Source organism: Schistocerca serialis, chromosome 10 (assembly GCF_023864345.2).
Source record: "Schistocerca serialis cubense isolate TAMUIC-IGC-003099 chromosome 10, iqSchSeri2.2, whole genome shotgun sequence".
Taxonomy (NCBI): Eukaryota; Metazoa; Arthropoda; class Insecta; order Orthoptera; family Acrididae; genus Schistocerca; species Schistocerca serialis.
Window position 1 is genome coordinate 179,799,905 of NC_064647.1, and position 26,513 is coordinate 179,826,417.

The 26,513-nt window shown below is 51.3% G+C and overlaps 1 protein-coding gene across 4 annotated transcripts in view; it reads left to right on the forward strand.

Annotated features, from left to right (window-relative positions):
- LOC126424774 (nuclear RNA export factor 1-like) overlaps positions 1-26,513 on the forward strand; it is a 223,084-nt gene that overhangs the window by 79,468 nt on the left and 117,103 nt on the right. For all 4 annotated transcript variants that reach the window (XM_050087533.1, XM_050087535.1, XM_050087532.1 and 1 more), the window contains 2 exons: positions 4,272-4,381; positions 13,196-13,285. In XM_050087533.1, coding sequence (XP_049943490.1) covers positions 4,272-4,381; positions 13,196-13,285 — 200 coding nt within the window. The remainder of the gene's footprint in view (positions 1-4,271; positions 4,382-13,195; positions 13,286-26,513) is intronic.

Consider the following 26,513-nt stretch of genomic DNA (forward strand, 5'->3'; position numbering starts at 1 on the left):
CCCCTCATTGAATCCGTACACTCGCCTCAGTGATCATACACTCCCCTCCCCTCATCATATCTGTACAATCCCCTCGGCGATCATACTCACCCCTCCCCTCATCGCATCCGTACACTCCCCTCGCCGTCCCGTCCGTACACCGCCCTCGCCGTCCCGCCCGTACACTGCCCTCGACGACCCGCCTGTACTCTCACCGCTCCCCACTGCCTCCCTTGTCCCACGTCCCACACACTGCCTGCCCCGACCCGCCAGCCGGATTCCCCCGTACTGCCCACCACCTCCCCCCGGCCCACCAGTCGCGTCACCCCCCCATCCTGTCTGCCATCTGCCCCCTATCAAACCTGCTCCCTCCGATCATATTGCTTGCTCCCTGCCCCATCCCCTCACGTACAACCCTGGCATCGGCTCACCTTCCCCTCCCTCTCGCTGCCCTATCCTCTCACTTCCCATCTGGCTCTTACCTTCACCTCTCTCTAAAGTCTATCCAACATCCTTATCCCCTTCATGTCCTGCCCTTTAGCCTGCTGCCATCCCCAGGCTCACTTTAGCCCAAATTCCCTCCCTGCCTGGCACGCTGTTCACCTATACCGGCCTTCAAACTCGCCTCCAACAGCCCGAACACTCACCCCCAACAGCTCGCACACTCACCTGCCCCCAGCCCGTGGTCTCGCCTCCCCCCCACCCGGCCCATGCACTCGCCTCCCGCCCGGGCTATGCACTCTCCTCCCCCCTGGCTGTGCACTCTCCTCCCCCCTGGCTGTGCACTCTCCTCCCCCCTGGCTGTGCACTCTCCTCCCCCCTGGCTGTGCACTCTCCTCCCCCCTGGCTGTGCACTCTCCTCCCCCCTGGCTGTGCACTCTCCTCCCCCTCTGGCTGTGCACTCTCCTCCCCCTCTGGCTGTGCACTCTCCTCCCCCTCTGGCTGTGCACTCTCCTCCCCCTCTGGCTGTGCACTCTCCTCCCCCTCTGGCTGTGCACTCTCCTCCTCCCCCTCTGGCTGTGCACTCTCCTCCTCCCCCTGGCTGTGCACTCTCCTCCTCCCCCTGGCTGTGCACTCTCCTCCCCCCTGGCTGTGCACTCTCCTCCCCCCTGGCTGTGCACTCTCCTCCCCCCTGGCTGTGCACTCTCCTCCCCCCTGGCTGTGCACTCTCCTCCCCCCTGGCTGTGCACTCTCCTCCCCTCCCCTCCCCTGGCCGTGCACTCGCCTCCCCTCCCCTCCCCTCCCCTCCCCTCCCCTCCCCTCCCCTCCTCTCCTCTCCCCTGGCCGTGCACTCTCCCCCCCTGGCCGTCCACTCTCCCCCCCCCCTGGACGTGCACTCCCACCCCGGCTGTGCACTCCCCCCAACCGTGAACTCCCCCCCGGCCGCGCACTCCCCCAACCGTGAACTCCCCCCCGGCCACGCACTCACCCCACCCTGGCCGCGCACCCCCCCTGGCCGCGCACTCTCCTCCTCCCCCCTGGCCGCGCGCTCTCCTCCTCCCCCATTGGCCGCGCACTCTCCTCCTCCCCCTGTCCGCGCACCCTCCTCCCCCCCTGGCCGAGCACCCTCCTCCTCCCCCTGGCCGCGCACCCTCCTCCCCCTCTGGCCGAGCACCCTCCTCCCCCCCCGGCCGTGCACCCTCCTCCCCCACCTGGCCGTGCACACTCCTCCCCCCCCCTGGCCGTGCACCCTCCTCCCCCCTGGCCGTGCTGCCTCCCCCCTGGCCGTGCACACTCCTCCCCCCCTGGCCATGCACACTCCTCCCCCCCTGGCCGTGCACCCTCCTCCCCCCTGGCCGTGCAGCCTCCCCCCTGGCCGTGCACCCTCCTCCTCCCGTGGCCATGCACTCGCCTCCCCTCCCCTCCCCTGGCCGTGCACTCCCCTCCCCTCCCCTCCCCTCCTCTCCCCTGGCCGGGCACTCCCCTCCCCTCCTCTCCCCTGGCCGTGCACTCGCCTCCCCTCCCCTCCCCTCCCCAGGCCGTGCACTCGCCTCCCCTCCCCTCCCCTCCCCAGGCCGTGCACTCGCCTCCCCTCCCCTGGCCGTGCACTCGCCTGCCCTCCCCTCTCCTCCCCTCCCTGGGCCGTGCACTCGCTTCTCCTCCCCTCCCCTCCCCTCCCCGTGCACTCGCCTCCCCTCTCTCCTACCCTTGCCGTGCACTCGCCTGGCCTCCCCTCCCCTCCCCCCTCCTCCCCAGCCTGTGCACTCGCCTCCCCTTCCCTCCCCTCCCCTCCCCTGCCCGAGCACTCACCTCCCCTCCCCTCCCCTCCCCTCCCCACCCCTTCCTGTCCGCGCACGCGCCTCCCCTCCCCTCCCCTTCCTGCCTGTGAACTCGCTTCCTCTCCGCTCCCCGTGAACTCACCTACCCTCCCCTCCCCTGGCCGTGCACTCCCCTCCCTTCTCCTCCCCTGGCCGTGCACTCGCCTCCCTTCCCCTCCCCTTGCCATGCACTCGCCTCCCCTCCCCTGGCCGTACACTCGCCTCATCTCCCCTCCCCTGGCCGTGCAATCGCCTCCCCTCCCCTCCCCACGCTTGGCCGTGCACTCGCCTCCCCTCCCCTCCCCACGCCTGGCCGTGCACTCGCCTCCCCTCCCCTCCCCACGCCTGGCCGTGCACTCGCCTCCCCTCCCCTCCACTCCCCTGGCCGTACACTCGCTTCCCATCCTCTCCCCTCCCTTCCCCTCCCCTTGCCGTGCACTCGCCTCCCCTCCCCTCTCCTCCCCTTGCCGTGCACTCGCCTCGCCTCCCCTCCCGACTCCTCCTCTGCCCGTGCACTCTCCTCCCCTCCCCTCCCATGCCGAGCACTCGCCTCTCCTCCCCTCCCCTCCCCTTCCTGCCCGAGCACTCGCCCTCCCCTCCCCTCCCCTCCCCTCCCCTTCCTGCCCACGCACTCGCCCTCCCTCCCCTCCCCTTCCTGCCCGTGCACTCGCCCTCCCCTCCCTTCCCCTCCCCTCCCCTTCCTGCCCACGCACTCGCCTCCCCTCCCCTCCCCTTCCTGCCCGTGCACTCGCTTCCTCTCCGCTCCCATTGCACTCTCTTCCTCTCCGCTCCCCGTGCACTCGCTTCCTCTCCACTCACCGTGCACTCACCTCACCTCACCTCCCCTCCCCTCTCCTGGCAGTGTACTCCCCTCCTCTCCCCTCCCCCTGCCCGTGCGCCCTCCTCCCCCCCTGCCCGTGCGCCCTCCTCCCCCCTGCCCGTGCGCCCTCCTCCCCCCTGCCCGTGCGCCCTCCTCCCCCCCTGCCCGTGCGCCCTCCTCCCCCCCTGCCCGTGCGCCCTCCTCCCCCCTGCCCGTGCGCCCTCCCCCCTGCCTGTGCGCCCTCTCCCCTGTCTGTGCGTCCTCCTCTCCCCTGCCTGTGCGCCCTCCTCCCCCCCTGGGCGTGCGCTTGCCTCCCCCCCGCGGCCGTGCGCCCTCCTCCCCTCCCCTCCCCACCCCTCCGCTGGCCGTGCACTCGCCTCCCCTTCCCTCCTCTCCCCTCACCTCCCCTCCCCACCCCAGGCCGTGCACTCGCCTCCGCTCCCCTCCCCTGGCCGTGCACTCGCCTCCCTTCCCCTCCCCTGGCTGTGCACTCGCCTCCCTTCCCCTTCCTCTGCCGTGCACTCGCCTCCCCTCCCCTGGCCGTACTCTCGCCTCACCTCCCCTCCCCTCCCCACCCCTGGCCGTGCACTCGGCTCCCCTCCCCTCCACTCCCCTGGCCGTGCACTCGCCAACCCTCCCCTCCGCTCCCCTGACCTGGCCGTGCACTCCCCTCCCCTTCCCTGTCCTTGCACTCGCCTCCCCTCCCCTCCCCTCCCCTAACCGTGCACTCGCCTCCCCCTCTCATGCTTTTCCCCCCTCCCCTGCCCGCGCATTGCCTCCTCCCCCTCCCCAGCCCGTACACTCACCTCCCCCAGCCCTCTAGTCCATCCTCTGCTCTCCTACCCTCTCCAACTGGATCATCTCTTGTCCCTTCTCTCCTGATCTTGTGCTCACTCCTCTCAAATGTATGTCTGAAGCCTATTGTCCAACCGTCTTGAGTCGTTTCCTGCCAACACCATGCAGAAAAGAGAATATGCTGTGATTGTTCAGTAATGTATGCATCCTCTGTTTGTGCGTCGTTCTGTATCCTCAAATTGTAATGGGTTCCGTTCCATTAATCAGCAACTTTTCCTTGTCTCAACAAAGACTCACTTTTTGTTGATAGTTGTGTACTGAAACAGGCAGCCATTGTGCATATGTCTCTTAATATGTGATTGTTCAATTCCAACTATCAAAGTATGTCATTATAAAATGTCTACTTCTGTTACAAACAGGAATTTCAGAAGATTTCTTGGAACTGAATAGCTCAAATGCAGCAACGATAGTGGCACTTAATAGTGATATTCTCCTAGGAGGTTCTGCCAGCCAGTGGCATCAAATCACTGTAAGTATGACAGTTTTTGATATGGAAAGCTATGTGATAGTACATTGATAACAATTTTTTTACAAAATTTTTGTAATATGTTGATGGAAGTTAAAGTTTGTAATTGTATAAATACTACATCAGGTGATAGGGCAATCAGAATGACTATACATGCATATGGTTAGAATAACCTTAACAGAATACTGTGTGCTATTTTATCCATGCTGGAACTTGTGAACTCTGTGGCTATTAACAGTTGTTGGTGAATAACACAACCGGCCACCGATTTGTGACTATTTGTGTTATTCACTGACAAGAAAACTTAGTGCCCATTTACATGTCCTTTAAAGAGTGCAACAAAGCAAACGCTGATGCTAAAGGGAAAAATCTGAATGTGATTCGATGGGTTACAAAGCACACATCAGTCACTTCACACACTGAGACCAACCTGTCACTTATGCCTGAAAAAATGGAGGAGCAGATGGGGACAAAGGGGAAGCATGACATATTGTCAGAAACAGTTTGTTTTATAGGACGAATTCACATTCCTAACTTAATTAAGGATTGGTGAGAGTAATTATCAAGTCGATCTGGGCCTTGTGCAACAGAAATTAACATAGAAGATCAGTGTGATGAGAAAAGCAGTTACTTATTCTAAGAAGTTACTGGCTACTGTAAGATTCCGTGCCAAATCCAAGATGATGCACCGTCTTGAGCAATTGGGAGCTTCAACAAAGACACATTTTGTATTTTTTAAGGTAAAAAGTGCCAGTGAAATAAATAGAAAGTTGGTTGCAGCATTAGGAGATAAAGCTCTAAAGTAACAAATTGTACTTAGATAGTACCAGTGTGGTCCCTAAAGTTTCTATTATGGGTTAGAATTGGCTGCCCAGGTGGACAAAATGGAAAATTTGTAGTGTGGCACCGAGATGGGGTCTGTGCTTCATTCAGTCTCATTCCACTTTAGTAATGATTATTGAAGAATTGATTTCATGAGCTAATGTGAGCCCAAATTATTTAAATTCAATAAGAGAATGTGACAGGCACCTTTATTGAATATTTTGTTTGTATGTAACTGATATCGTGAGCTGATCTGAGCTTCAGTTACGTATCAGAAGAGCGTTTATGCACGAAAACACTGAGAGCTGACATACATGTCTTTACAGTGTATTCACACTAGAAATTGGTATACAGCTGTCGGGAAGCTTCCAGAAATGTCAGTCGAATAATACTGCCACTGGTTCCTTAGCTTACAGTGGAGATTTTGTGAGAGGACACAGTTGCACTGGCCACATTTTATGCAATATTTGGATCAAATAGAATTGCTGTCAACATTGCTGCAATGTGGCTGCAATACAAAACATTTTAGAGATATGGTCAGGCAGTATTGCTGATGTCGCAGGTATTTGCCAACATACGCGGAGGGGTTTGCCGGAGTTCACCACTGAGGTTCGAGTGTATTTTCTATTGTACTACAATATCGATCTCTGTCATTCCTGTAAATGCTTCCCTCTCACTCTCATCTTTGTTTCCTACTTCTCTCACACACAGCACTCCTCTGAGTGAAAAATATATTGTATCAATTTTCTTCAAAAGTTTTATGCATACAGAGATGCTTTTAGTAGTAGTAGTAGTAGTAGTAGTAGTAGTAGTTGTTGTTGTTGTTGTTGTTGTTGTGAGTACGATATATACAACAATGGGAAAGCAGACAAACGAGATAAGTATGAATTTCTTCAATGCAAGTCATCTACAACCAAGCTGTGGGATGACAAAAGTAAGGTACACGTGGTCTGAAAAAGAACAGTCGGCAAGCTGTTGGCAATGAGGTTGAATTGTGTTCAATTTTGGTTTTAGCTTCTCATGTGTGTTACTTTGGTCTGGTCAACAAAAATAAAATATACTTAAAATTGTATTCTTATTTCAAACTTACCTTAATGAAGTCCTTCTGTCCTTCTACAAAAGCATTGCATACTTTTGGTATCAAGAGACTTATTGGTGAATAGTACACTTTGAAAAGATACTTTAAACTTCTGTATGAATCACCAGTAGTTGAAATCAGAAGAGTGGGTGCCAGTCGGGCTGTAACTGGTACATACTCTCTCATACTTGTATCAATTTTGGCAATTCTCAAACCAGTTGCTCGAATGAGATATTCAGAATCGTGTTTCAACATTCTGGTAAAATTCTAGGTAAAGATATGAGTTTGTGATTTAAATATTCCGTAGTATGCTGCTTACTTAAGAAGAATGCATCTTCAAAGTCTGATTTCTCTTGTTGTTTCTAACTTTATTCCTCATGAATGAAAATGATCAGTTATCAAAAATATAATGTAATTGGCAAGTGACGGCAGGAAAAAAGTGTACAAAAGTACTCAAATTTGCGAGATTTCAGATCCAGTGGCTCCTTCTCCTGGCAGAAGGAGTGGAGGCAAAGGGAGAGGGGTTAAGGAAAATGAATAGTGAGTTTCAGGAAATGGGGAACCCAGGGGTCAGGAGAGACTTACTGGACAAGATGAGAAGGAAAGAGTGGTTGTTCAGTTCAAGCAATGAAAAATCCAGAATAGAATAATGACAATATTATGAAACAGATAGGTTGCTACTCACCATTCAGCAGAGATGTTGAGTTGCAGACAGGCACAACACAAAAAACTGCTAAACAATTAAGCTTTCAGCCAAAAGGCCTTTTCCTGAATTGGACAACACGCACACATGCACGCGCGCACACGAGACTACTGGCTCTGGCTGCTGAGACCAAGCAGTGTTCCCTCGGCAGCCTAAGACAGTGATCGTGTGTGTGTGTGTGTGTGTGTGTGTGTGTGTGTGTGTGTGTGTGTGTGTGTGTGTGTTGTCTAATTCATAAGAACACCTTTTGGCCTAAAGCTTACTTGTTTAGCAGTCTTCTTTTTGTGCTGGTCTGAAACTCAGCATGTCCACTGTATGGCAAGTAGCAATCTATCCTTTTCACAATAATGTGATCATTCAGTTCAATACCTTTATATGAGTTTTATACATTGCTCGGCACTAGTGGCCATATATGTTCTAGCACAAAGAGCAGCAATATGTGTGAGGACATGTCATTGGATAACATTGTCAGGATGTATTGTCAGCAATATGCGAGCTTTGTGGCTCACATAGATGTATGAGGAAAGATTGGAAAGTAATGAACAATAATTTTAATACCAAAAAGTTTAATAGGTAACAAAACAAAAGAAATCTCAAATCAACTTAAATCTTTCACTTACTTTTCTACATATTCACCAACATTCTCAACACATTTCTCCACGAGTGGTATCAGTTTGCGTTTGGATGATATATGGCCACGTAGGGACTGCCAATTTTACTTCCACATTTGTCGCAATGCGTTGGCCAATCAGGAATTTCTTCTTGGGGCTGAGCAGATGAAGGTCCAATGGTGGAAGATCTGGATTGTATGGAGCATGCTGGAGCACCTACCACCAAAATTTGGTAATTTTCTCATGAACAAGAGCAGCAATATCGAGGCGAAGATTGCCATGAAGAAGTTTGACACCGTCAGCATTAACTTTGTTGTGTTCATCGCAAAGGGCATGACGCAACTTAACCAAAGTTTTAGTGTAGCCTGTAGCATTCACAGTGATCCTGTGTTTAGAAAAGTCCACCAGTAACATGCCTTGCATATCCCAGAATGCTGTCACAAGCACTTTCCTAGCAGACTGAGCCTCTTTGAATTTTTTTCATAATGGAAACCAGAATGTTTCCACTCCATGGAGACCTGCTCGGTTTTGGGCACATAGTGGTGTGCCCATGACTCATCACCAGTGACAAATCCTTTCAAAAAGTGATGCCACTACATTACATGTAATCTTTTGCTGACCATTGTGGTTGTCTGTCATGTTTTAGGCACCCAGCAAGTCCTAAGTTTATCAAATTTCAACATGTCATGAACAGTATTGTACACTGCACAGTAGGAAATGTTGAACTGCTGCAATAAGGTTTGCAATTGCAAATGCCATTGCTCAAAATTGCTGCTTCAGTGGCACCAACATTCTGCAAGGTTGCAGCTGCCATAGTGTGGCAAATCATTAAGGTTCACACAGCCTTCTTGGAAGAATACATACCATCTGGAGACTTTGCTACAGTTCATACAGTCATCCCTGTACACCCAACACATGTCCCTGTGAATTTCACTTGGTGTATGCTCTTTGACCCACAAGTATTGGACTAAACTTCGTTACTGATGACAGTAAGACACGCACCATTTTTGTATCATAGTCCAGGCTTCTCTCGCCAGAGCTGCATATGAAAACAAAATACCCTCTGTATCACAAACTTCAGACTATAATGCTATGAAATTTCAACATTCCAGCTACAGTAACAGGGAAGAAAAAAATTATTGTATGTTACTTTCCAATCCTTTCTCAAACCTCTAGAATTGGCGGGTGGGGGGGGGGGGGGGGGGGGAGTGGAGGAGGGGGGGGGGCAAAGCTCTCTTTGAACCTTCTGAATTTGGTGGGTGGGAGGGAATTACGACTGAGCACTTGACAGAAGCCTGAGCAAGTACTTCATAAAAAATGACATAGCTGAGTATATATTCTGGAGCTAAGGGAAGCCACCCAACTCCTTTGCTCTCCTTTGCATTGTTGTACTTGTACTACACCGAGGGCAGCTTCAGCACTGGCAGTTCATTGCAGCAGCAGCTATAGGGCCATTCCTTATTGTCAGAGACAATGCCGCAGTTTGCCTCGCTTGTCACATGAGTTAGCAAAGAAAATCACTGACGGTCTGTGGGCCACTGTAAGTAATGTGCTGTTCTAAGATTTGGCACACTCTGCTTTGGTACTAGGCACAGTCTTAATTGGGGAAGTGCTTTGTTCTTTGTATTGTCTTAGGAAACCACTGCACTTCAAAGTAAATGATTTCCTGTCAAAAGATAAATTTGTTCCAGTTGGCCCGTCTATTTGAATCTTTTCTTAACAAAAGCGAGTGTTTTTCTGTTTACTTGTATTACATAGGCAGCACTTCATGTTCTTGTGCTTTTTGTAAATGAAAACTGGGTAGGTGTTGCAGAATTTTAGCCCTTCAGTCAGTGGGATGGCACGAAATGCCTCAGTAAGTGCATTTAAGTTGAGGCCCAGCAGTACTCTGTCTGGGCACAGCAGAAAGGTGAGGTTAGGTGCTTTAGCCACTCGACCTACCTCACAGGGCAGTGCATGCTATGGTGCAAGTTGTTGCAATTAGAATAATGAAAATTCCTTACAATTGCTACTGCAGAAGGTTCATTACAGTGGACTTCCGTATTGCTATATTACCGCTACATACAACTGGACATTGCTTGATAGCTGCAGTGCATTGTTACAGTCTAACCGATTTGCTGTCATTGGTAACTTGAGTGTGATTATTTACATTTATTGGAGAATTGTTTTGGAGATTTACTCATTTCAATATGCAATTTTCTGCTGAAGCATGCACTGCCTCACGCAGTATGATACTTTTCATTAAGTACAGCAATGTAGGGCTGGAGAGGGTTTGGGATAAATTGCGTTTGTTCTGTACTGCACTTCTCTGAGGGAGAAAGAGGTAGGGGAGGTGATGAGGACCGGTCTGTAGTTGAAAGTTTACATAGTGGAAGGTGCTACCTCTCCCTGTCCTATATAGCACATTATTATTATTAAATAATTTGATTGGATAGATATAAAATCTACTCACCAAGCGGCAGCTGAACACACACATAAAAGAAGATTATTATCAGTCAAGCTTTTTCAGGCAGAACGGTTGAAGGGGAAGGAAGAGGGGTGAAGGAAAATGACTGGAGAGGTCTAGAAAAAGGGGTAGATTTTGGGAAAGTCTCCTTTCCTTCTCATCCTATGTGACAAGTCTCCTTTCACCCATGGATTTGTGTGACTTCCCTATAGCACTAGTCCAGGACGTCTCAGCCTATCTTGTCACAGAACCTTCAGAATCTCTGGTTCTGTCCTTCCATTCAACTGAGAACCAAAGGGGCACAATCAGTTCTGGGGACAATACTGCAAATTGTGAACTTTGTTGAAACTCCATACGCAAGGGTGGTCTTCTCAACCTCCTCCTGCCTGACACTGGAATGACCTGAGAATGACGTTGGAGCCCAGACGACAGACATCATTTGTTCCAACATGCGCCACGATCTGCAGTTGGTTGCAACCTGTTCCCTCAGTGGCTGCCGGAATAGCCTCTTCAACATGTTGAATGCGGTCCCCGGGCACACACACTGAGTGCACCTGGCATCCTTTCCTGACATTTCTCTAAGGCCTATCATCATTCACCATACATTTGAATTACCAACGATTAATAGACCCCTACCCTTTCATGCTTGCCTCCTCTTGACATAGGATAAAACAGGTTTCTCCAAAACAGGCTCAGTTTCAATTTCAGTGGAAGACAGTACCTGAAACTTATTGGGTAGGCGGATTGGAACAACACCCTGAGTCCTTCCTCGTCCCCATCCACCCTGTACAGGGTGCCTGGTACCATTATCACAGGTACACGTTTCTCAGGAGCTCTTCAACACACTCGTGTGCTCTTCAGCACACCGATTTGCAGCAGCTGCCAATCATTTGACAACAATTAGGGTGATTTCCAGCTGCTTATGAATGTCAACCAACTCATCCCATGTTCGAGAACAGCATTCACAGTAGGACAGCATTTTGGCTGGAGTAATGTATGACAAGGCAGTAAACAAATAACTAAATTAACTCCAATGATTATCTTGTAATCTGTTGAGCTAAAAAGTTGCTAATTTCCTATAAGAATTGAAGCAAATACAGAAAACAAGATTTCTGTAAAGGCAACACAAGAATTTGTGGTAAAAATGACTAGTTTTCTAAAATGTTTTGAGGTTAATTACTGTTGTTAGCAAACTCGAAAACAGAGTTAATTTACAATAAATGCAGACAATATATAGAGCTGCTACTCTTTTAGGGAAAACTACATGTAATACAATATGTTAGAATATCTAGTACAGTAACTAAATCACAAATGCCAATTTCCTACAAATTGCTTCTAGGTTATGCAGAGGACAATGGTAGTGTCTGAAAATTCTCAAAAACGCATATTTATTTGCATTTATATTCAATGAAATTCTGGGGTGATGATTTCTTCGGCAGAACTGTGAACCCCACATGCTGATTTGCTCCAAAATAAGTTTGTATGCAAAACACTCATACTGGTAATTAACAAAAATATAGTTTTGTAAGTGACCAAAAACTCTAAAAAATAACCTGTTTCTCATGTAATGGCATAATGAAATGAGAAATTTAAAAATGGCACAACTAAGTTTAAGCCTGTAATTGATGGTAACAGTACAACTTTATCGTGGCACACGAGAATTTTCAAAATTTCACAATATATATCACAATGCAAATGAGAGTTGATACAATCAGTGAAACATTATGCAGAAGCAACATGAACAGTAATTATTAAGTATGATAATTGTAAAAGTATTTGTATGTACCTTATTTCTATTCTTTTGATGATGTTTCTTTTCTGATATCTTCCTCCAGAAATAATTGATCTCATACAAGGGGCTGTGTCACCTCATCATCACCATCACTTTCGTCCAGATTTATGATGTGTGCGGGGCTTGATAAGAAAGGAAATTGACAGGTTTGGGAGCTCCTGATGGTCAAGCATGTAGAAAAAAGTAGTAGCATTTTTTGCACAGGTCAGGCAAGACGTGAGCCATTTATTTTAGCACAGTTTGTACATTGTGGTTAGTGCAGTAGGAAGAGTACAGAACAGTAGTCAGGGGGTTATGAGATCGAACCTGACATTTAAAATTTTTTGTTTTTAATTTTTATGTTGTTTGCACTGCAAATAAACTGAAATAATGCTCAGAATTTATTAACATTTTCCTAAGACATGAAAAGAGAAGACAAAGGAAATTTTGGTATTTGCAAATAAATTTATGTGCAGAGATTTTAATGCATAAATGAGAACTTCTTATACAAAATTAGATCCTTTTATAATTTTTTAGTTGACGTATGCATGCTGGAGTGATACTTATAAAAACAGGGAAAGCATAATTACATAAAAGTTTCTCATGAAAAACGGACCTGGTTTCCATTCATAAAAGTTTCTCTCTCATCACACCGTTTGGCAGCAAACAATGCATAATGCAAAATTTTGCCAAATATTGGGAAGGATAGATAGTGATGTACAATGGAATGTATTTTGAAAAAGTCCTCTTACACTTCAAAATGAAACTACTGCAGTACCAAAGTCCAAAACACTTTAATTACAGTCCCTTTTCAAAATGTTATTTGCAGTCCTCATGGACATCGTAAGTACAGCCTTTCCTTCGAAATTTATTTCCAGTCCCAAATTTTCCTTTGCCTTTCCTTTTCATGCATTTTATGAAAACATCAATAAATACAATGTATTTAGCATTATTTAAGTTTATTGCTGTGTAAGTAATGTAAAATTTGAGAATGAAAAAAAAAAAAATAAAAAATTTTCCACATAGACACTTGATACCAAGACCCTAGGATTACTGTTCTCTAACATTCCCACTGCACTGACAACCTCCTGGAAATCACGCTAACATAAAAGCCTTGTGCCTTGCCCAAAGCACACCAAAAATGCTTTATTTTTTCTAAATGCCTGACCATCTGGAGCTTCCACTCCTACCTCTTTCATTTCTGGCCAAGCCCTGCATATACCATAATTCTGATCGAAATCGGTAATGATGAGTAGGTATGGTCCCCTTGTTAGCCTGTTCTGTTTCATTTGGTAGAAATTAAAATAAAGTCACTTTTCCATTTCCTATGTTGTTGTTGTTGTTGTTGTTGTTGTTGTTGTTTATGAACCTTCATTTTATTTCCAGATCAAAACTCCTGTTCAAGGAAGCAAGAGAAAATATGTCCTCATGGCCATTAACAGAAGAATATCGCCGCTGAAAATTAATCCGTATTTTGTAAGTAGGCCTTGTCTTTTATATCTCAGTTGTATTTTGACACATTTTTCTTAAACTATTATTGTAGTTAGACACTGTAGCAAACTAATTAGTATATATCAATAAATTTTTTTGAAAACATAATATAGTGGGACAGATGAAAAGTCTACTCGTGAAGGAGGGTGAGAGAAAACACACATAACTGCTAAGGAAATGCGCAGGCCATCGCAGCCAATGAGTTATTCTCCTGAAAAGGGTTGAAGGGGCAGGAAGAGGTGAGAAGGAAAAGAATTGGCAAGGTTTAGGAAAACCAGAGCCCAGGTCAGAGGCTATACACCAGACAGGATGAGAAGGAAAAGCTTAATGTTGGGACTGCACCAGATGAGATTTGAAAATGTATGAGCTTGGAGGTGGAAGATAGGGTAATAATCAAGACAGGGATAACTAACAAAACAGCATGCAAAAGTTAATAAGAGTGGAAAGCTAATTGCATTGTACATGGGGTCTAGAGATTCACGATTGGCTGTCACGGATTTTGATAAAAAATTTTTTTAACAAGCACACATGTTCTTAATGAACATTGATAAAATTTCATGATCATTCTGGAGGTATAATCATTTGTTAGACTCGATAGTGCAGCTATCAACAGTGCATCAGTGAGTTTTTAGCAGCTTGGATACATAATACCTCCAGTAACATTTTCTTGAAAGAAACAAAACTAGGTCATCTTGTATAACTTTTTGCACTCCCTTTAGTGAAATAATAATAATAAAAGATTTCCTGGACAATGTACATTTGGATAATTTGAAGCAAAGTCAGCCAAAAACAATAGATGCTCAAAAAAATGTGGAGCTTAGCTTTTTATATCTCCAGAAGTCACTGCGGGATACCCCTGAGACCTTGGATACTGTAACTTATCAATACAAGGTATTAGAGTACAAAATTCTATTTTTCTACTGATTAAAATTGATTACTAGTTGACAATTTTTCAAAAAACTCCAAAACTGCCTTTTTTGGCTCGCTTTTACAAAATAGCCTCCTGCAAACACTGTAAACCATTTTCATTAGAACATTAGAAATGTCATGTTCTAAACCACCTAAAAACTATATTTGGTCTTGCAATGTGACCATATAAGGTTCTACAGAACAGCAACAAAGTGGAGGTGCATTGAAAATGGGCCCATATTCCACTGGTACTGAAATTAAATCTGTCATATTTTATTATGTTCTATAATTGTTTACTACACTCTGGGGATGGAAATATCAAAAAATCTGTTTGACAAGGAAGTGAGATAAAAGCTGAATATCTTGAAAAATTTCAAAGAAGGAGTGTCTTTTGTGGCAACACATCATAGCGTATTTTAGTTTTTATGCTATAACTATAGAATGAAATTGGTTTTAAGCTTCACAGTTTAACTTGCATTGCCAAGGCAGTGGAGACCATTGTAGTAAAATTGTTGCTTGACAGCTGCGACACACGTTGTATAAATAGTACGCAGATTTTACGCCACTGTCACATTGTGTAAATTTTTTGGATTAGATAGATGTTATAGAGAATAATTAGTACTTGTTTTTATTGTATAATGCTATTGTTGTGCTAGTTTAATAATGGTTTAAGGTTTAGCACACTTAGTGTTAGAAACAGTATCAGGAATAGGATAGATTATTACTAATTGTGAAGATAACCCGTTGAGTTGCAGACGGGCACAACCAAAAGATAGCAGGTTGGTTGTCATACCACCTATAAACTCTGTCAGAGTGATCCCATCATGGAAATCCAACATAACCTCCAATCCCTGCTGAAGGCCTTAGGTCTTTCCCAGAACCTCTCCCCTCAATCCATTTCCCTCCTCACCCCTGTGATAACCCCCACACTCTCACCTTCTACATGGTCCCCAAAATTCACAAACTCAACAATCTGGATGACCCATTGTAATTGGTTATTGTTTTCCCACAGAAAACATTTCAATCCCCATTCACCAACACCTCCGACCAATTGCCCATAACCTAGCGCCCACTTCAAACATATCAACCATTTCGTTCATCGACCCTCCACCATCCCCACCCCTTTATCTCCTGGTCACTGCTGATGCCACTTCTCTATACACTAACATCCTCCCTGCCCATGGTCTTGCTACAGTTGAACAGCAACTCTTCCAGTGTCCTTCAGACTTCAAACCCACTACCTCATTCCTCATTCACCTAACTAACTCTATTGTAACGCATAACTACTTCTCCTTTGAAGGGAAGGTATACAAACTAATCTGCAGCACAGCCTTGGGCACCCACATGGCACCCTCCTAAGCCAATATGTTTACAGGCCATTTAGAGGAGACCTTCCTAGCTTCCCAGAACCCGAAGCCCTTGGTTTGGTTCAAGTTCATTGATGATATCTTCATAATCTGGACTCAAGGCCAAGGCTCCCTATTCTCATGCCTTCACAGCCCCAGCACTTCCTCTCCCATCCATTTCACCTCGTACTCCACAACTCGGCATGTCACCTTCTTCTCTGTTGGCTCCATCCACACCTCCACCCATATTAAACCCACCAACCAGCTACAATACCTCCATTTTGACAGCAGCTGTCAATCCAATAACAAACGTCCCATACAGCCATGCTACCCGGGGATGGCATATCTGCAGTGACAAGAACTCCCTTTCCCAGTATCCTGGAAGTCTCAAAAAGCCCTTCACAGTTAGGCATTATCACTCACATCTAGTTTATAAACATACCTCCTATGCCACTTTCCACCACACTCTTCCCACCACACTCTTCCCCCCACACTCTTCCCCCCACACTCTTGCCCCCACACTCTTGCCCCCACACTCTTGTCCCCACACTCTTGCCCCCACACTCTTGCCCCCACACTCTTGCCCCCACACTCTTGCCCCCACACTCTTGCCCCCACACTCTTGCCCCCACGCTCTTGCCCCCACGCTCTTGCCCCCACGCTCTTGCCCCCACGCTCTTGCCCCCACGCTCTTGCCCCCACGCTCTTGCCCTCCCCCCACACTCTTACCCTCCCCCCACTCTTACCCTCCCCCGCACACTCTTACCCACTCTCCCACACTCTTACCCTCCCCCCACACTCTTACCCCCCCACACTCTTACCCCCCCACACTCTTACCCCCCCACACTCTTACCCCCCACACTCTAACCCTACCCCCACACTGTTATCCTCCCCCCCCACATCCTTACTCTTCCCCCACGCACTATCTCCCCCCCACCCTCCTTCTCTCCCCCTGCACTCTCCCCCACACTCTCCCCCCACACTACCCTCCGCACTCCCCTGGCACACTCCTCCCTCCCCGCACTCTTCCCCCCTCCCCGCACTCTTCCCCCCTCCCCGCACCCTTCCCCCCTCCCCGCACCCTTCCCCCCTCCCCGCACCCTTCCCCCCTCCCCGCACCCTTCCCCCCTCCCCGCACCCTTCCCCCCTCCCCGCACCCTTCCCCCCTCCCCGCACCCTTCCCCCCTCCCCGCACCCTTCCCCCCTCCCCGCACCCTTCCCCCCTCCCCGCACCCTTCCCCCCTCCCCGCACCCTTCCCCCCTCCCCGCACCCTTCCCCCTCCCCGCACCCTTCCCCCCTCCCCGCACCCTTCCCCCCTCCCCACACCGTTCCCCCCTCACCGCACTTTTCCCCATCAGGCCCTCCACACCCCGCACCCATCTCCACTGAACCCCCACACCCTCTCCCTTCCCAATCTCCCCCTCTCCCACACCCTCCCCCTCTCCCACACCCTCCCCCTCTCCCACACCCTCCTCCTCTCCCACACCCTCCCCCTCTCCCACACCTCCCCTCCCCATTCTCCCCCTCCCCACTCTCCTCCTCTCCACTCTCCCCCTCCCCGCTCTCCCCCTCCCCGCTCTCCCCCACCCCGCTCTCCCCCTCCACGCTCTCCCCCACCCCGCTCTCCCCCTCCCCCTCCCCGCACTCCCCCTCCCCGCACTCCCCCTCCCCGCTCTCCCCCTCCCCGCTCTCCCCCTCCCCGCTCTCCCCCTCCCCGCTCTCCCCCTCCCCGCTCTCCCCCTCCCCGCTCTCCCCCTCCCCGCTCTCCCCCTCCCCGCTCTCCCCCTCCCCGCTCTCCCCCTCCCCGCTCACCCCCTCCCCGCAGTCCCCCTCCCCCTACCCAGTCTCCCTCCTCCCCAGTCTCACCCTCCCCACTCTCCCCACTCCCCCCACCCCCCACTCACCCCATCCCCACTCTCCCCATCACCCCTCTCCCCCCTCCCCACTCTCCCCCTCCCCACTCTCTCCCCTCCCCACTCTCCCCCCTCCCCACTCTCGCCCCTCCCCACTCCCTCCCTCCCCACTCCCTCCCTCCCCACTCTCCCCCTCCTCTCACTCCCCCCCACTCACACCCCTCCCCACTCCCTCCCTCCCCACTCTCCCCCTCCTCTCACTCCCCCCCCACTCACACCCCTCCCCACTCACAGTCCCCCCACTCACCCCCCTCTCTCCCCCACACCCTCTCCCCCCACACCATCTCCCCCCACTCTCTCCCCCACACCCTCTCCCCCCACTCTCTCCCCCCCACTCTCTCCCCCACACCCTCTCCCCCCACTCTCTCCCCCACACCCTCTCCCCCCACTCTCTCACCCCACCCACTCTCTCCCCCACACCATCTCCCACCACCCACTCTCTCCCCCACACCATCTCCCACCACCCACTCTCTCCCCCACACCATCTCCCACCACCCACTCTCTCCCCCCACACCCTGCCCCCCACTCTCTCCCCCACACCCTGCCCCCCACTCTCTCCCCCACACCCTGCCCCCCACTCTCTCCCCCACACCCTGCCCCCCACTCTCTCCCCACACCCTGCCCCCCACTCTCTCCCCCCACACCCTGCCCCCACTCTCTCCCCCTCCCCCACCCACTCTCTGCCCCACACCCCTCTCTCTTCCCCCCACACACTCTTCCCTGCACACACTCTTCCCCTCACACACTCTTCCTTCCCACACTTTTCCCCCCACACTCTTCCCCCCCCCCACACACCCTCCCCCCACTCTCTTCCCCCCCACACTCTTCCCCCCCCACACTCTTCCCCCCCACACTCTTCCCCCCCACACTCTTCCCCCCCACACTCTTCCCCCCCACACTCTTCCCCCCCCCCCACACTCTTCCCTCCCACACTCTCTTCCCCCCCACACTCTCTTCCCCCCCACACTCTTCCGCCCCCCCACACACTCTTCCCCCACACACTCTTCCCCCCCCCAACACTCTTCCCCCCCCAACACTCTTCCCCCCCCAACACTCTTCCCCTCCCAACACTCTTCCCCTCCCAACACTCTTCCCCCCCAACACTCTTCCCCCCCCAACACTCTTCCCCCCCCCCCAACACTCTTCCCCCCCCAACACTCTTCCCCCCCCCAACACTCTTCCCCCCCCAACACTCTTCCCCCCCCCACACTCTTCGCCCCACACTCTTCCCCCCCAAACTCTTCCCCCCCAAACTCTTCCCCCCCAAACTCTTCCCCCCACACACTCCCCCCCACACACACACTCCCCCCCCCCACACTCCCCCCCACACTCTCCCCCCACACTCTTCCCCCCATCCCTCCCACTCTCCCCCCCACACTCTCTCCCCCCCCACACTCTCTTCCCCCCACACTCTCTTCCCCCCCACACTCTCTTCCCCCCCACACTCTCTTCCCCCCCCACACTCTCTTCCCCCCCCACACTCTCTTCCCCCCCACACACTCTTCCCCCCACACTCTTCCCCCCACACTCTTCCCCCCCACACTCTCTTCCCCCCCACACACTCTTCCCCCCCCCCCCACACACACACTCTTCCCCCCCCCACACACTCTTCCCCCCCACACACTCTTCCCCCCCACACTCTTCCCCCCCACACTCTTCCCCCCCACACTCTTCCCCCCCACTCTTCCCCCCCACACTCTCCCCGCCACACTCTCCCCGCCACACTCTCCCCCCCACACTCTTGCCCCCACACTCTCCCCCCCTGGACTCTTCCCCCCCGCTCTCTTACCCCCCCGCTCTCTTACCCCCCCCGCTCTCTTACCCCACCGCTCTCCTACCCCCCCCCCCACCCCACCGTGCCCTTCCGCCTCCCCCCCCCCCCCCGCACTCTCACCCCAACACTCTCCCCCCAACACTCTCCTCCCACCCTCTTCCCCCCACACTCTCCACCCTCACTCTCCCCCCCACACTCTCCACCCTCACTCTCCCCCCTCACTCTCCCCCCTCACTCTCCCCCCCACACTCTCCTCCCACCCTCACTCTCCCCCCCACACTCTCCACCCTCACTCTCCCCCCCACACTCTCCCCCCCCACACTCTCCCCCCACACTCTCCCCCCACACTCTCCCCCCACACTCTCCCCACACTCTCCACCCTCACTCTCCCCCCCACACTCTCCCCACACTCTCCCTCCCTCCCTCACCGAGTGAGGTGGCGCAGTGGTTAGACACTGGACTCGCATTCGGGTCGGACGACGGTTCAATCCCGTGTCCGGCCATCCTGATTTAGGTTTTCCGTGATTTCCCCAAATCCCTCCAGGCAAATGCTGGGGTGGTTCCCTTCAAAGGGCACGGCCGACTTCCTTCCCCGTTCTTCCCTAATCCGATGAGACCGATGACCTCGCTGTCTGGTCTCCTTCCCCAAAAAACAACAAACAACCACCCCCACCCTCCTCCCCCCCTCTTCCCCCCCACTCTTCCCCCCACACTCTCCCCCCCACCCTCTTCCCCCCACACTCTCCCCCCCACCCTTTTCCCCCCACACTCTCTCCCCCCACCCTCTTCCCCCCACACTCTCCCCCAACCCTCTTCCCCCCACACTTCCCATCATCCCACCATCCCCTAGAGCCAGCTACAAAAGGGTGCCACCTTCATCACCCGTAGCACCCCAGACTGGAACAACTGACCCCATCCTTCATCAGGGCTTTGATTATCTATTGTCATGCCCCAAAAAGAGGGAAATACAACCTAAGATCCTTCTCACCCCTCTAAAGTGATGTTCTGCTGCTCACCAAACCTCCACATCATTCTAGTCCATCCCTATACCACTAATAATTCCAAACCTTTGCCACAGCAATCATATCCCTGTGGAAGACCTAGGTGCAAAACCAGTCCGCTCACTGACCACTCCCTGTTCTAGTCTTATTCCATCACAGTCTGGGCTGTCTGTGAAAGCAACCATGTTGTGTACCAACTCGGTTGTAAGCACTGTACCACGTTTTATATTGGCATGACTACCAACCTGCTATCTACTAGGAATGAAATACCACTGTCATCTAGTGACCAAAAGTAAAGTTGATCAGACTGTTGCACAAAATACTGTGGAACATAACATGCTTGATTTCAATGGCTGCTTCACAACATGGGCCATCCACCACCAGCTTTTCTGAACTGCGCAGATGGGAGTTATCTTTACAATAAATTCTCTTCTCCTGAAATTATCCCCCCCCTCAACCTAGTGCCCCCACACCCTCCACACAACAGTTTTCACCCCTTATCCTATCTCCTCGTCCTCTTTGTGTGCTGCCCTCTGCCACCATACCTGTCCGTCCTTTCCCCTCCCCTGCTCCACTTCTTTTCCACTCCTCCTTTTCTGCTCCTCTCTTTTTCTGCTCTCCTCCTTTTCCTTCACTCTGCTTTTCCATTCTCACTCTCCTCCTCTTCTGCTCTCCTCCTCTTCTGCTCTCCTACTCTTCTGCTCTCCTCCTCTTCTGCTCTCCTCCTCTTCTGCTCTCCTCCTCTTCTGCTCTCCTCCTCTTCTGCTCTCCTCCTCTTCTGCTCTCCTCCTCTTCTGCTCTCCTCCTCTTCTTGTGCCCCCCCTCCTCTTCTTGTGCCCCCCTCCTCTTCTTGTGCCCCCCCTCCTCTTCTTGTGCCCCCCCTCCTCTTCTTGTGCCCCCCTCCTCTTCTTGTGCCCCCCTCCTCTTCTTGTGCCCCCCTCCTCTTCTTGTGCCCCCCTCCTCTTCTTGTGGCCCCCTCCTCTTCTTGTGCCCCCCTCCTCTTCTTGTGGCCCCCTCCTCTTCTTGTGCCCCCCTCCTCTTCTTGTGCCCCCCTCCTCTTCTTGTGCCCCCCTCCTCTTCTTGTGCCCCCCTCCTCTTCTTGTGCCCCCCTCCTCTTCTTGTGCCCCCCCTCCTCTTCTTGTGCCCCCCTCCTCTTCTTGTGCCCCCCTCCTCTTCTTGTGCCCCCCTCCTCTTCTTGTGCCCCCCTCCTCTTCTTGTGCCCCCCTCCTCTTCTTGTGCCCCCCTCCTCTTCTTGTGCCCCCCTCCTCTTCTTGTGCCCCCCTCCTCTTCTTGTGCCCCCCTCCTCTTCTTGTGCCCCCCTCCTCTTCTTGTGCCCCCCTCCTCTTCTTGTGCCCCCTCCACTTCTTGTGCCCCCTCCACTTCTTGTGCCCCCCTCCTCTACTTGTGCCCCCTCCTCTACTTGTGCCCCCTCCTCTACTTTTGGCCCCCTCGTCTTCTGCTCCCCTCTTCTTGTGCCCCCCTCCTCTTTTGCTCTCCTCTTCTTGTGCCCCCCTCCTCTTTTGCTCTCCTCTTCTTGTGCCCCCCTCCTCTTTTGCTCTCCTCTTCTTGTGCCCCCCTCCTCTTTTGCTCTCCTCTTCTTGTGCCCCCCTCCTCTTTTGCTCTCCTCTTCTTGTGCCCCCCTCCTCTCGTGCCCCCCTCCCCTTCTGCTCTCCTCTTCTTGTGCCCCCCTCCCCTTCTGCTCTCCTCTTCTTGTGCCCCCCTCCCCTTCTGCTCTCCTCTTCTTGTGCCCCCCTCCCCTTCTGCTCTCCTCTTCTTGTGCCCCCCTCCCCTTCTGCTCTCCTCTTCTTGTGCCCCCCTCCCCTTCTGCTCTCCTCTTCTTGTGCCCCCCCTCCCCTTCTGCTCTCCTCTTCTTGTGCCCCCCCTCCTCTTCTGCTCTCCTCTTCTTGTGCCCCCCTCCTCTTCTGCTCTCCTCTTCTTGTGCCCCCTCCTCTTTTGCTCTCCTCTTCTTGTGCCCCCCTCCTCTTCTTGTGCCCCCCACCTCTTCTTGTGCCCCCCACCTCTTCTGCTCTCCTCTTCTTGTGCCCCCCACCTCTTCTGCTCTCCTCTTCTTGTGCCCCCCTCGTCTTCTGCTCTCCTCTTCTTGTACCTCCCTCGTCTTCTGCTCTCCTCTTCTTGTGCCCCACCCCCCTCCTCTGCTCTCCTCTTCTTGTGCCCCACCCCCTCCTCTGCTCTCCTCTTCGTGTGCCCCACCCCCTTCCTCTGCTCTCCTCTTCTTGTGCCCCATCCCCTTCCTCTGCTCTCCTCTTCTTGTGCCCCACCCCCCTCCTCTGCTCTCCTCTTCTTGTGCCCCACCCCCCTCCTCTGCTCTCCTCTTCTTGTGCCCCACCCCCCTCCTCTGCTCTCCTCTTCTTGTGCCCCACCCCCCTCCTCTGCTCTCCTCTTCTTGTGCCCCACCCCCCTCCTCTGCTCTCCTCTTCTTGTGCCCCACCCCCCTCCTCTGCTCTCCTCTTCTTGTGCCCCACCCCCCTCCTCTGCTCTCCTCTTCTTGTGCCCCACCCCCCTCCTCTGCTGTCCTCTTCTTGTGCCCCACCCCCTCCTCTGCTCTCCTCTTCTTGTGCCCCACCCCCCTCCTCTGCTCTCCTCTTCTTGTGCCCCACCCCCCTCCTCTGCTGTCCTCTTCTTGTGCCCCACCCCCCTCCTCTGCTCTCCTCTTCTTGTGCCCCACCCCCCTCCTCTGCTCTCCTCTTCTTGTGCCCCACCCCCCTCCTCTGCTCTCCTCTTCTTGTGCCCCACCCCCCTCTTCTTCCTGTGACCCACCCCCCTCCTCTTCTTGTGACCCACCCCCCTCCTCTGCTCTCCTCTTTTTGTGACCCACCCCCCTCCTCTGCTCTCCTCTTTTTGTGACCCACCCCCTCCTCTGCTCTCCTCTTTTTGTGACCCACCCCCTCCTCTGCTCTCCTCTTTTTGTGACCCACCCCCTCCTCTGCTCTCCTCTTTTTGTGACCCACCCCCCTCCTCTGCTCTCCTCTTTTTGTGACCCACCCCCCTCCTCTGCTCTCCTCTTTTTGTGACCCACCCCCCTCCTCTGCTCTCCTCTTTTTGTGACCCACACCCCTCCTCTGCTCTCCTCTTTTTGTGACCCACCCCCCTCCTCTGCTCTCCTCTTTTTGTGACCCACCCCCCTCCTCTGCTCTCCTCTTTTTGTGACCCACCCCCCTCCTCTGCTCTCCTCTTTTTGTGACCCACCCCCCTCCTCTGCTCTCCTCTTTTTGTGACCCACCCCCCTCCTCTGCTCTCCTCTTTTTGTGACCCACCCCCCTCCTCTGCTCTCCTCTTTTTGTGACCCACCCCCCTCCTCTGCTCTCCTCTTCTTGTGACCCACTCCCCTCCTCTGCTCTCCTCTTCTTGTGACCCACCCCCCTCCTCTGCTCTCCTCTTCTTGTGCCCCCCCCCCCCGTCTTCTGCTCTCCTCTTCTTGTGCCCCCCCCCCCCCCCCGTCTTCTGCTCTCCTCTTCTTGTGCCCACCCCTCTTTTGCTCTCCTCTTCTTGTGCCCCACCCATCTTTTGCTCTCCTCTTCTTTTAACCCCTCCTCTTTTGCTCTCCTCTTCTTGTGGCCACCCCCCCTCTTTTGCTCTCCTCTTCTTGTGGCCACCCCCCCCTCTTTTGCTCTCCTCTTCTTGTGGCCACCCCTCTTCTGCTCTCCTCTTCTTGTGCCCCCCCCCCCCCCCCCCGCCCTTCTTCTGCTCTCTTCTTCTTGTTATTCCATTTAATATTTTATTAAAAGCATTTTTTTGAGCTGAATGCGCTACAGAAGTATTAAAACAACAAAAAAGACAACTTACTTTCAGTTTTTCTGACTCAAGCTCATTTCCTAGTCATCAGGGCATTTGAAATTATCTTCCACAGAGAATGTTAAATGATTGTACAAGATAATAAAAGATGTCAAATTTAATTCGACTACCAGTGGAATATGGGCCCATTTTCAGTGCACCTCCACCATGTTATTCTTTTCTTAGGGCCTTATATTCTCACATTGCAAAACATTTTTGAAGTGGTTAGAATATGATCTCTCAAGTGACAATGGTTTAGAGAGTTTGAAGGAGAGGCTTTTTTTGTAAAAGTGGGCTAGAAATAACCAGTTTTGGAATTCGTAGAAAAATCACTAATTGTAAATTATGGAAAGCAGTAGGAGAATGAAATTTGCTCTCTAAGACCTTTTATTAGCAAGTTGTAGCATGCAAAGTATCAGGTTCTCGTGTCCGTCGGCCATCGTAATTTAATATATATATTATTATTGTTATTATTATTTTTTGATTGTTGCCGACTTACGTGGTGGGCCTTAATAAAAATGATATTTAAGTTGAACAATGTAATAAACTTTTTATATTAATTTCCTCGGCTAGTCAGTTCACCTTAAAGCATAAGATCTTTAGTTATTAATTAAAATTGCGGCCCACACACGCGCGAGAGTATTTTTCTTACCTTCGTTAACCATTGTATTGTAGTCAGAGTCCTGGCTCTGGATCTCGGCTATGGTACTAAAAATAAGAATCTTAAAGCTAAGTATTTCTGCAACTTCATGCGGCTGTGGAGAAAAATTAATATTATGCTAATAGCGGGCGAGTTTTCTGTTTCCGCTAATTTTTCATAAGTTAATATCGCCACGTAATGGCGTCGTTGGCTGCATCGGCCGCTGCGATTGTTGAGCTGTGAATTACTTGAATGCAGGTTAATTCAAGGAAGGCGGACATGGAATCGGGATCACCTCTTACAAATTAAAAGTGCACAATAATATTAAATCAGTATATTATATGCTTAACTCATACAAATATGCTTACATTTGTCAGCACTCGCACGTTGACCATCTATCCACATTCAAGACAAAAGAGGAAGTAAGGTCGACTAAAAAATTAACAAAAGAGTGTAACTTGTCGTCTCTTTAGATCATTCTGTCATAAATTATTTCTTTGCAATCTAAACCTACACAGAGAAATTATTATTTTACGGCTACATGATAAAAATTTGGCACTGGGGACGCTATATTGCCCCCCGAAATGTTTATGTCATAAAAAATGTTCTTGTTTTTTGACATAAATATATCCACTTTCATGTCCACAGTGTCCACACGCAGATTTTCCTTTCACAGTTTGCATATGTCACATGGTTTATTTAAATCGTTAAATTACTGAGGTGTGTTGCCCACCAGGTGTAATACAGATGAGGTTCAAGGTATACAACCACGAGTTAGTCCGGAATATTTGAAGTCCCAGGGGTGTCAACTGTTCGCTCCCCATTTGGCGCGGCCGTAGGGAAACCTGGGGAAAACCTTGGCGGAGCGACAGACTAACTGCTTTGGTCACTTTCACTTAATTGTTTCTCGAATGTCATTGGAGTACAGGATGTGCATACAAATATTTTTGTTGCACTATGCAAAAAATGAGGTCATTATAACAATTGATTGCGGTGTCGTTGATGATCTACGCCGCGACGTTTAGCTCGCGACGGCGTCGGTTGGTGTGTTCGGTGCTCGGCGGTCGAGGCGGCTGCGGAGAGGTCAATGCCCGCTCGACGCCAGCGTGTCTCTCGCCGTCGCGGAACGTCAGAATCAGCTGATCGGCTGCACCGTTGGTGATGCGCTTCTGTCGAGCCCAGGCGTGCGGAGTGGGATGATATCCGCCTCCCGCGCTTGTTGGCAGGAGTCAGCTCAGCTACGCATCTCTGACGTAGTACATGAAACATACACACAACCAACGTAATATTTGTTTCCCGCTGCAGATGGTTACGCTAGTGGGGAAGAAGCATTTATTAGTGCGGCAGTTGTTGTTAAGCTTTCGCCAGTTTCCGAGTGTCTGTCTTTCAGAATACATGACATGGATCTTCTCCTGTGAATGAAGTTTTGATGCGCCACTGTTTCCATTACACGTCAGTTTTTGTCTTGATAAAATTATTTATGTTTTCGCCGCACTCGCAGGCACTGGTGAGTGTCCCAATACGAGCTTAGCACAAACATTCGCCGTTTCTGCGGTCGCTGTTTTGCAACAGTCCACGCATCGCATTCCAATCTCGCATTATTGTGCTCACTGAAACTACAGTCTGTCCCAAAAATATTGACTGTGGGTTCACTTCACGTTAACAGTTTACATTTATAAGCAAATTCACAGTTTTTCGTGCGTAATATTGGCGTTTGGCGTCCTTACCGCTGTTGAACGTTCAATACTACCACTTCACTGTCCGTATTACAGTTTCACCTTCACAGTTTTTCACACTGCTTGAAGTAACTGTTTCGATTAGTTCACAAACACTAATG